This window comes from Arachis ipaensis, chromosome B6 (genome assembly GCF_059453495.1).
Source record: "Arachis ipaensis isolate K30076 ecotype BB chromosome B6, ASM5945349v1, whole genome shotgun sequence".
In the NCBI taxonomy this organism is placed as follows: Eukaryota; Viridiplantae; Streptophyta; class Magnoliopsida; order Fabales; family Fabaceae; genus Arachis; species Arachis ipaensis.
In genome coordinates, this window is record NC_142441.1 from 32364116 (window position 1) to 32375351 (window position 11236).

Below are 11236 nucleotides of genomic sequence, written 5' to 3' on the forward strand. Positions count from 1 at the left end.
TTTAAAAAAAATAACATATATGCAATTATCAGCTATGAAGATTATTAAAACAAGGCTTCGAAACAAGATGGAAGATGAATTTTTAGTAGATTATATGATTGTATATATTGAAAAGGAGATTACTTCAAAATTCACTTCAGAGATGATAATTGATGATTTTAGTTCCATGAAGTATCGTCGAGCAAATTTAAAAATACCAAAATCTTAAAGTATGTAGTTGAACATTGACTTTTATATAATATAATTACTCCTTTGATATATATGCTACAAATAATATTTTTATTAATTTTTGTTATATTTTATATTTAATTGGCCCCTCTTATGAAATTTCTGGTTCTGGGTACGGAGGAGTACTTAAACAAGTTCTTCCATATATATAACAAATTTGAGAGTAAAAGGGGAGATAGGGGTCTCCAAATAGAGGTAATAAGAGTGGTCTTACAGTGTTTAAAAAAAGTTTGATCAATGATGTTCTAATGATAAGTATTTGATCTATTTTTTCATAATACTCTATTTCCTGACGTAGTTTACTATTTTATTTTGCTTGTTCATAAACCGCTATATTCTGTAGCAATTTATGCTTCGATTCTGTTGAGCATAAACTATGGTGGGGTTGTAGCGGTTTATGCTTGTGTGAGTTTGAACATAAACTCGAATAGAGTATAGCGGATTAGGTTTAAGTGGATATTATTCGTAATTAGCGATAGGGTGGAACAGATCATAAAGCTTGGTAAGCTGATACGGTTTATATAGAGTTGAATCAGGACACGAATACATATATATATAAGATACAGATTAGTCAGACAAGATTGACACTCAACCCACACTTTATTTCATAGTTGTAAGAATCGGACCGGATCGGTCGGTTCGACCAAAAAATCGGTGAACCAGACCCAGAACCGGTCCGGTTGAGTGATGTAACCGAATAAGGAAGAGAGCCGTTTCGAACCGGGTTGAACCGGCTGGTTTTGATAAAAACCAAAAAATCGACGGTTTCTGGTTAACCGACCGGTTCAGAAAATTTTTTTATTCCTTTTTCAAAACGACGTCGTTTTGGTTTATTTTTTTTAAAAAAAAAGAAAAGCCCTACGGGCTACCAATCCCCACCCCCACCCGACCCCAGTTTCCACTTTCCCTCCCCTTTTCTCCCCAACCCTAACGGCGCCTAAGCCTAACCCTATCAGCCCTCTGCCAGTCCGCCTCACCTCACTCACCCAGCCCCCAGCCCCTAGCCGCCCGCCGTCATCCTCTTCGTCTCACCGCCAGTCTGAACTCTGAAGGAACCAACTCAACCAAGGGAGTAGGAACAGGACAAATACAGACCCGCCACCCGCGAACTTGCCGTTGCCGCGAACTCGCCGTTGCCGCGCAGTCGAACTTGCCGTTCCAGCGCCGTCGCCCTCGCCCAGTCGCCGTTGCTTTTCCGGTCAAACTCGCCATTGCCTCGCCCTTCTGCTCTGTGACTCTGTCAAACAGGTAAGCTCCAGTTCTGTAATCTGCTTCTACTCGGTTCTGCACTTGAAGTTTAATGATTGTTCTGTGAAAAATGCATTACACCCGCTCTGTTCTGCATTGCACTTGTAAGTTGTAAACTTACTTTTTTTCTGCACTTCTTGCTGACTTGCTGTTAAGATTATGAATATGCTTGTTGAAATTGTTAAGCTGAATATCCTTGTTGAAAGCTTGAAATATGAAACTGTTGAATATGCTTATTGAAATTGTTAAGCTGAATATCCTTGCTGACTTGTAAGTTGTAAATTTGTTGTTTTGTTGATTTGTACTGGAAATATGAAACTGTTGAATTATATGCTTGATTTGAATCTATGAAATATGAATATATTTGTCTTGCTGAATAGGGAATTTAACTATTTAAGCATTTAAGGTTGCTGTCTTGCTGAATAGGATAGGAACTAGGGAATTTAGTATTGTTATTGTTTTATAATTTTGCGGTTTTGCTACTCCATATTCTTTTAGAATGTCTTTTGCGAATACACCATCAGAAACACCATCTTCACAAGAACAAGGATCAACTACTGATGCATCAATCGGAACCCAAAAAAACAATAATAGAGCAAAAAATGATCCTGCATGGGATCATTGTAAACAAGTTGTGGAGTCTGGAAAAACAATTCTGCTATGCATATATTGTGAGAAGCTTATTAGGGGTGGAGGAATTCATCGGTTTAAGCTTCATTTGGCTGGAAAAGGAGGAGATGTTGAGTCTTGTCGAAAGGTGCCAACTGCAGTGAGACACCAATTCCATGAAAGTATTGAAGAGCTTCGAAGTAAGAAAAGAAAAACTCAAGAACAATATGCCGAAAGTTATAATGCTTGTGATGATGTTGAAAGAGAATTTGACGAGATCGAACGTAATGAGATGCAACAACAACAAAAATCCAGGGTTCCAACATCTATCTCTAGAAAAGGAAAACAAGTCAAAGGTTTACAATCCTATTTTCCATCGGCAACAACACCCGGAGCTCAACCAACTATCAAAAGCGTTCTTCAAAGCAAAAAAATTGTGGAGAAGTGTGATATTGCTATTGCGAAATGGATAGTGGATGCCTCTGTTCCATTTAATGCAGTTAATTCAGCTTACTATCAGCCAATGATTGATGCTATTGCAAGCATGGGTGCAGGGTATAAAGGGCCAAGTTATCCAAGAGTCCGTAGGTATTTGTTGAGTAAATTAGTTGATGATGTGAGGAAAATGATTGATGGTTATCGTGAGATTTGGAAGCAAACTTGATGCACTATTATGGCCGATGGATGGACTGATCGTTGTAGGCGTACTTTGATTAATTTTTTAGTTTATTGTCCTAAAGGAACTGTTTTTCTAAAGTCAACTGATGCTTCTAATATCTCAAAAATTGCTAAAAATTTGTTTAAGTTGTTTAGGGATGTTGTATTGTTTGTTGGTCTTGAGAATGTTGTGCATATTGTAACGGACAATGCTGCAAACTATGTTGCTGCGGGAAGATTGTTGGAGGCTGAGTTTCCTAAATTGTATTGGTCCCCTTGTGCAGCTCATTGTGTTAATCTGATGTTTCAAGATATTGGGAAGTTGCAAGAAGTGAGTCAAACTATGTCACAAGCTTCACTGATCACTAAGTATATCTATAATCATTGCTCTCCACTGTTCTTGATGAGAAAGTTTACAGATGGGCAGGAAATACTTCGTCCAGCTCCAACTCGGTTTGCTACTAATTTCATTGCTTTGCAAAGTATTTTAGCTCAAAAGGATCCTTTGAGAGCTATGGTGACTTCTAAAGAATTTACAAGCTCAGCTTACTCCAAAGAAGCCAAAGCTAAGAAATTTGTGGATCAAGTCTTGGATTCTAAATTTTGGAGTCAATGCACTGATATTGTTAAGCTTACCTCGCCACTTGTTCATGTTTTACGTATTGTGGATAGTGAAGACAGACCTGCCATGGGTTATCTTTATCAAGCTATTTATAAGGCTAGAGAAGAAATGGTGAGGAGGTTTCAGAAAAGAAAGAAGGTTGTTGATCCTTATTTGAAGATTTTGGATACCCGTTGAGATGCACAACTTAAGAAAAATCTTCATGCCGCTGGTTATTGGTTAAATCCAGCTTTTCGATTTAATGCTGGAGAATTTGAAAAGCACAAAGAAACGATTTCTGGCTTGTTGGATGTCATTGAGAAATATGCTTATGATGATCCTGTATTGAATTCTAAGCTAACAAGTGAGAAGAGGATCTTTAAGAATGCTGAGAAAGATTTTGGAAGACCCTCTGCAATACGTGAACGAACCACTGTTATGCCAGGTGAAATTTCTTCATAAATTTGGTCTTTTACTATTGTGATGTATTTATTATGTGATATTTATGATTGTGATAAATTATTTATCTATTTTTTATGTTAAGATCAATGGTGGGAATCTTATGGTTGTGGAGCACCAAATTTGCAAAAGTTGGCTATTCGTGTTTTAAGCCAAACTTGTAGCTCTTCAGGTTGTGAGCGTAACTGGAGTATTTTTGAACATATTCACTCAAAGAAGAGGAATCGGTTAGAGCATCAAAAACTTAATGATCTTGTTTATGTTCATTACAACTTAAGGTTACAACAAAGGTACTTTCTTGATTGTTTTAAGTTGAAAGCATTATTTTAAAATCTTAATCATCACATGAGTAACGAAATATATTGATAACATAAGAACCAAATGAGAAACCAAGTTTATGATCCAATTTGTCTTGATGCATTTGAGGATCATTCGGAATGGATACTGGAAGATTCACTACCATTTTTAACTCTTGAAGAAATTGATGCTTTACGAAATGATCTTGCAAATATGTCTCTTCAATCACCTTAAGATGATTTAGGTATGCTTTTATTTATTTATGAATTTTGATCAACTATGATTTTCGTATGCCTTATAACATGTTTTATATTATTTTTTATCTTGATTTGTGAAACATTATCTATAATGCTAGATCAATTGGATTTGGAAGATGATCGGGAGGATGATGGAGCTAATAATTCTGTGAAAAATGCAAATCAAAATGAAACCAATCAGGATGTAGCTCCACATTTGTCAGATGAAGAGCAACTTGCCGACTTCGAAATCACTCCTTGGATTTAGTTTATGAATTGTTATCCATATTGTGTTTAATTAAGATACTAATGTACTAGTACTAACTACTTTCATGTTTATCTTTGTATTAGTTATATTTAGACTTTGAAATTGTTTTTAAAATGTTGGTAAAGAACTAACGATATGTATTTTGAATTTATTAAGTTTATGACTATTTTTAATATTTTATATTTTTTATTCATGTGAAACCGGTTTTATCGGTTCAACCAGCAGTTTATCAGTTGAACCAATAAACCAATAAACTAGTAATTTGATTGGTTCGATTACCGGTCCGGTTCTTACAACTATGCTTTTATTTAACCCGTACTGAAACCCGTTTCATACTCAACTCTACCCGTAGCGAATCGAGTTGACAATTATATCTGACCGGATTGAATCAGATTCGATACCCGCTGATAAAGTACATGCTATAACCGTTAGCTTCAAACAAATGTTAATAAATGTAAAAGAAACATTTTTTCCAACAATAAATAACCCTACTCCAACAGTAGCAGTTAAACTATGTTAAAGGAGGAGGTGAAAATTACTGCAACAAGCACATGAACATCATCATCGTCATTATGGATAGTTAGTAACAGACACCGTTAACTTCGATTTTGATGCTTCGAAACAAGCAAAGGTAAAATAAATAAAACACAACACACACATTTGGGGGACCCACCATGACCAACCCAGTTGCAAGGTCATAACACTAAAGAAACCAGCTGGTTCTCTTTATTATAATTCAAAGCTCCCTCTTTTCTCTTCTATTGGCATTTGTCAAGATCTGATTTTTCCCTCTCTGCAGGGAGGAACAGCAACAACAAGAAGAAGAAGAAGAAGAAGAGAGAGAAATTGCTGTTTGGTGCGAAAAGTGATCCTCAAGTTGCAATCTTTTTCTTGAGAGAGAAACTGGGTCCGAATCAGATACTTGAGATCTACCACTGTTTCTTCTCTTCAGGTTAAACATCTTCTTCATTGCCATTGCAACATCCTCTCAAGTTGCAATCTTTCTCTTTGTTTTCTCATTCCTCGCAATTTATGTGAATTTGTAGCAACTTCAGCTTTCAATAGAAGCGGTATTCTAAGTGGTGTTAGTAGATAAATCTACATTGTAGTGTGCTGGAAATTACAAAAGGAAGCATAATTCAGTAGCTTTATTGTCTGATTCAACATTTTCCGTTGTGAATTGTAATGATTTTACCTTTTTTTTCTACTTTCATTTTTGGGGTCTATAATTCGGAATTCATAGACAGCTAGGGATTATGATGAATTTCTCTTGCAGAAGCTTGTTGTTTCAAAATTGGGTTACACAATTTTTGAGATCTCTTCCTTTTCATTAGCAAATTTGTTAGTCCTAATCTTAATGGCATTTAATGTAATTGAATTTGCTTCCTCTTCAAAAATGAATTATTTTTAATTTGAGGTTTGAGATCTTAAAAATTTGCCCTTGTTTTTTGGGTGTAAAGGATCAAATTGAGGAAGGCCAAGAGCCCAAGAATATGGGGAGAAAAGGAAATTGGTTTTCTTCTGTGAAGAAAGCTCTGAGTCCTGACTCAAAGGAGAAGAAAGAGGTTTGGATAATGTTTATAACTTATCTCAATTATTCTGATACCCTTCTCTTAGATTAACCAACTTCCTCTGCAGAAATCAAAGAAGAAATGGTTTGGGAAGCAGAAGTTGCAGAGTTCAGGCTCATACCAGGAATCTGATAAAGCACCACCGCTTCTGCCACCAGAAGATGTTAAATTGGCTGATCTTGAAATTGAAAGCGGTCATGATCGTGTTGTTGAAGTTGCAACTGCTGCAGATGTTGAGGAACCTGTTCCTGCTGTTGCAGTTCAGGCACCAGTGGTTAGGGCTGAAGCTGCTACTACCAGTCATACGATTACTCGGTTCTCTGGCAAACCAAAGGAAGAAGTGGCAGCAATCAAGATTCAAACGGCTTTTCGGGGATACTTGGTATGCATTTTAATTTTGATTTAAACACAAATTATTCCTTGTATATGTTCTTTTTTTGAAGAATTATTTTTATTTTTCTTCCCTTTAGCTCCCTCTATGTCACAGTTCATTTAATTCAACATTTGATGAGAATGACTTTAAAAAAAAAAAAACACAGAACTCCCTTGTTTTCATTTGGCCCTTTAACTCATGAACATCAGTTAGTGCAGCTCCATGCCTCCACCTTCAAATCATATGGTGGGAACAAAATGAACTAACTATTCATGATATAGCTGTTGCTACTGTGGCTAACAACATTTTCATAATAAATAATTCCAAGTATTAAATGCAGAAATAAGGGGTGAGAGAGTAATTTAGTCTTTAGGTACAGAAATGATGTGGCTGGCAATCTCTTGTTTACTGGTGAAGTTTTACTTTAGAAGTAGATCTAATTTAAACTCTTATACTTGAATCCAGACAAAAGGACATTTCTTTATGGTTGTGCATATTAATTGCATATAGTTTTGAGGACATCAATGGTAAATTTGGTAATAAATAATGGCTGCCAAAAGGATATGTTACTATCTGCATTACCTTTCAAACTAAGTTTGGTTTTGAAATCATTTTAGGCAAGAAGAGCACTGCGGGCTTTAAGAGGACTGGTCAGATTGAAGTCATTGATGGAAGGGCCCATTGTTAAGCGCCAAGCGATAAGTACCCTTCGCTCTATGCAGACTTTAGCTCGTGTGCAAGGTCAGATTCGTTCTCGGAGGATCAGAATGTTAGAGGAGAATCAGGCTCTGCAGCGACAGCTCTTGCAGAAGCATGCAAAAGAGCTCGAGAGCATGCGGGTATGCTTTTTCATTTCCTTTATTATCTCTAATTGTGTGCTCTTTTATAAGAACATTTATTTATTTAAATTTTTAACATAGTATTTGGAAAATTTTTTAACTGTTATCAAATTGTCATAATAGATTGGCGAGGAATGGGATGACAGCTTACAATCGAAAGAACAGATTGAAGCCAAGTTACTGGGCAAGTATGAGGCTGCTATGAGAAGAGAAAGGGCACTGGCTTATGCATTCACTCATCAGGTTTTGCATTGATCCTTTCCTTTTGGATTCACTATCTTCAGAGCCTTAAACATGTGCTGTCTCGTCTCATTTTTGCATAATCCGATTCTATTTTTGGTTGATTCCTGTCATCAATGGTGGTACTTGGCTACCTGAAATATATATTTTGACTGAATAACAGTCTTTGCCTGTGATATAAGTTACATCAATGAGTTTTAAGTTTATTGATTTTTAAAACAAATTAAGTTCGGAGTTTGATATTTGCTAAAATCTTGATTTGACAGCAAAACGGGAAGAGCTCATCTAAATCTATGAATCCCATGTTCATGGATCCAACCAATCCTAGCTGGGGTTGGAGTTGGCTGGAACGATGGATGGCAGCTCGACCTTGGGAGAGCCGTGGCATGATGGATAAAGAGCTGAACGACCATTCATCCATAAAAAGCTCAAGCCGCAGCATTACCGCTGGGGAAATCAGCAAATCATTTGCTCGTTTCCAGCTAAATTCTGAAACGCACTCTCCAACGGCCAGCCAAAATCCCGGCACACCTAGCTTCCAGTCCCATTCGGCTCCTCCCAAGGCACCGGCTTCTCCAGCAGTTGCTAGGAAACTGAAGAAGGGGAGTCCAAAGGGCAGCTTGGTTTTGGAAGATGACTCCAAAAGCATGGTCAGTGTACAGTCAGACCGGTTTCGGAGGCACTCCATCGCCGGATCATCAGTGAGGGATGATGAGAGCCTTGCCAGCTCTCCATCAGTTCCAAGTTACATGGTGCCAACTCAATCTGCAAAAGCCAAGTCCAGGACACAAAGTCAAAGTCCATTAACCATGGAAAATGGGAAAACAGATAAGGGTTCCTTTGGGACTGCAAAGAAGCGTCTTTCTTTTCCGGCTTCACCTGCCAGACCACCCCGGCGGCATTCAGGTCCCCCGAAGATAATAGAAAGCAGTTTAAATGCAGAATTCGCCGTGAGCAACGGTGCGGCCAGTTGATTATACTGCTAAAGTGAAAGGATTGTTGAAGACATTGAAGGTAGGATTGGAAACATCAGGGAAGAAATAAGACACAAGTTTATTTGAATTGAGTGTTTCATTTGTTTATTTATCCTAATTAATTATTATGTGTATCTAACGTTTCTTGAAACCTATTGATTTGGGGTGAAAGTTTCTTTACACATTAAATTTATCTCTTATGTATTATTTTCATTCTCACTATTTGCTGCCCTTAGGGGAAGGAAGAATTCATGATGTTCATATGACAGACCCATCAAGGACAAGAGTGTCATCGTTCTATTAAAGTTCTTGATTTTTTTTCTTTTTATTGTGATATAAAATGTACATTTTGTTCTGTTGTCTCATTCATTTGATGCTACGATCAAATTATACTATAGCTTACAATTCTATTCTTGTCGGCATTAGTTCTTGGTACACTTCCCATCAATGCAACGAATTATTAGATTACATACAAAACAAAAGGCTTAAACAAATAATAATATCTGGTAAATATGAATAGCATTATTAATGATCTGTTATGGTGCAAGGGTTGGTTGGGGATACTTGTATTATTGTGAAGGGGTAGTTGAAATGGATGCTTCCAACCCGTTGAAGTGTATTATGATTATGATGGGAGCTGCCAACTCATTGATACTTCTTGCCTCAATTAAGTTAGAAACCGAGGGGAATAATTAGGAATACGATTAGATATTATTGAGAACTAATCTCTCGTTTTTCAATTTAATTGGCCTCATCTTTTGCGTTTAGTAGTTGTGTTAGAAAACAAAGTATATTATATAATTGTTAAATATGTATCAGAATTTATTCCTTAGCCCATTCTCACCAAGGGAGTTTAGATGACTCAACTTCTTTTTGAACCTTTTAAACAAAAAAGGAAAAAGTAAAAGAAAAACTGAAAAGGACCGACAAACCCAGGGTATTAACTGAATTTGGACCACCATTGCCCCCCATTGGTCTTGCACGAGACCCGGCTGCCAGTAGCTGTATGGAACATCAAATTTCCAAAGGTAAATAAATAAGGGGGTACAGCCGAGAGCCGAGACTTGGAGTTAGTGGCAGAATCTGCTGCCTCACAAGAAGCTGTACCCAGGTTCAAGTCTTATGAGAGAAAAATGAACCCTTAAATGAACTCATATAGAATGTGTGAATGTGTTGTGCCAGAAATCATTTTTCATATAAAAAGAAAACTGGTGTAATTGTCCAATATTGATAATTGAGGTGTTTTATAGGTTTGTAGCTGTAGCACAATACGTAGGAGTGTGTTCGACGGATCCAGAAATATTACTCTGGAGGGGCCAATAACATATATAATATTAAAAAATTATACAAAAAATTATATAATATAAAATGTATTACAAAAATATATCGATAGAGAATATATTTTAAAGTACAAAAAATATGTATGTACTTTTTATTAACGAAGTGGTCGATTTTTCGTATCATAAAATTTATCGATAATAGAATCTGTGTCAAATTTTTCAGCAATTTTCTTTTTAATATAATTAAAAGACAATTAGCAAGAAATTAACCTTTCATTTTGTTTATGAGTTATTCTTCACAATATTCATCGCTAAAAAAGATCTCTCAGTTGTAATAGTTAAAACAGAGAAAATTAATACCAAATGAATCAAGAAGGATACTCACAAGAAGAAAAAAAAAAAATCCACTTTATGGAATTTGAAACATTTTATTTAATTAAAAAATATTAGTAATAATATCTTGTTAGATTTTTTTAATATTGTTACTTACTTTTTTAGATATTAGAAATCATTAATATTTAGGTTAGGCTAAACTTTTATTTATATTAGACTAAATACTAAATAAATTTTAAAAAAAATTAAATCATACTTAATAACTTATTACTGTTAATCTTTTTTTTAAAAAAGTTGGGGGGGGGGCCGAGGCCTCCACTCGCCCCCCCTTAGGTCCGTCCCTGGGACTCGTCAGTGATTTGGCGAAACGTGGAACATGTGTCATTACCAGAACAACACGCGGAGGGCGTGTTTCACCGATTCCCTGTAGCTTTGCCCAGAGATTCGTCGCAGACGTGGAAGCACCCCGACAACATAGAGGGGGCGTGTTGTGTCATCCGTTCAGAGATTTCAAGGAGCTTTTACAGAGATTTGCTGCACATTTCTAAGGAATTGCAGCAACTTTTACAACACGTGGATGAGATGTTGGAAGTGTGTCTGTATGCAAGAGACAGCTCCTTTCTCCGGGAACAAGCGACGTAGATTACAAGCTCTTTAAATTGAGCTCAACCCCCTTTTGTTGCATGTAAAGAATGAATATAAAAGAGAGGAATTTTGAGAGAGAAGAGTTCTGCGATGAAGAAGAGAGTTAGTAGCTTGTTAAAAAAAAAGAGAGATTATACTTAAAAAAAAATTATAATTTTATATTTATAAAAAATAGTAGGTGATTATACGGTAGTCAAAAAACATATTATAAATTATTTGGATCATCCTATTTATGTAAGTTGATAAATTTTATTTATTTTTTGTAGTTAAATTTTTTTAGTTTTAATTAATATTTTTTAGTGTTAGCATCATATATTGGTATATAGCATTGTTATTTTAGTATTATTATTTTTACTTGTATTTAACATTGTTATATTA

The 11236-nt window shown here is 36.0% G+C and overlaps 2 protein-coding genes across 2 annotated transcripts; both read left to right on the forward strand.

The window, feature by feature from the left end:
• The first annotated feature begins 2758 nt into the window (after window positions 1–2758).
• On the forward strand, window positions 2759–4603 carry LOC110263732 (uncharacterized). Its single transcript, XM_088490589.1, has 5 exons — window positions 2759–3536; window positions 3594–3788; window positions 3888–3983; window positions 4081–4092; window positions 4455–4603. Exons 1-5 carry the CDS (start codon window positions 2759–2761, stop codon window positions 4601–4603), a joined length of 1230 nt encoding a protein of 409 aa, XP_088346715.1.
• A 685-nt stretch (window positions 4604–5288) lies between these two features.
• On the forward strand, window positions 5289–8965 carry LOC107648678 (protein IQ-DOMAIN 2). Its single transcript, XM_016352491.3, has 6 exons — window positions 5289–5555; window positions 6064–6168; window positions 6242–6556; window positions 7165–7386; window positions 7510–7629; window positions 7893–8965. The coding sequence occupies exons 2-6, from the start codon at window positions 6097–6099 to the stop codon at window positions 8598–8600; spliced, it is 1437 nt and encodes a 478-aa protein (XP_016207977.1). The 5' UTR covers window positions 5289–5555; window positions 6064–6096; the 3' UTR covers window positions 8601–8965.
• The last annotated feature ends 2271 nt before the right edge of the window (window positions 8966–11236 follow it).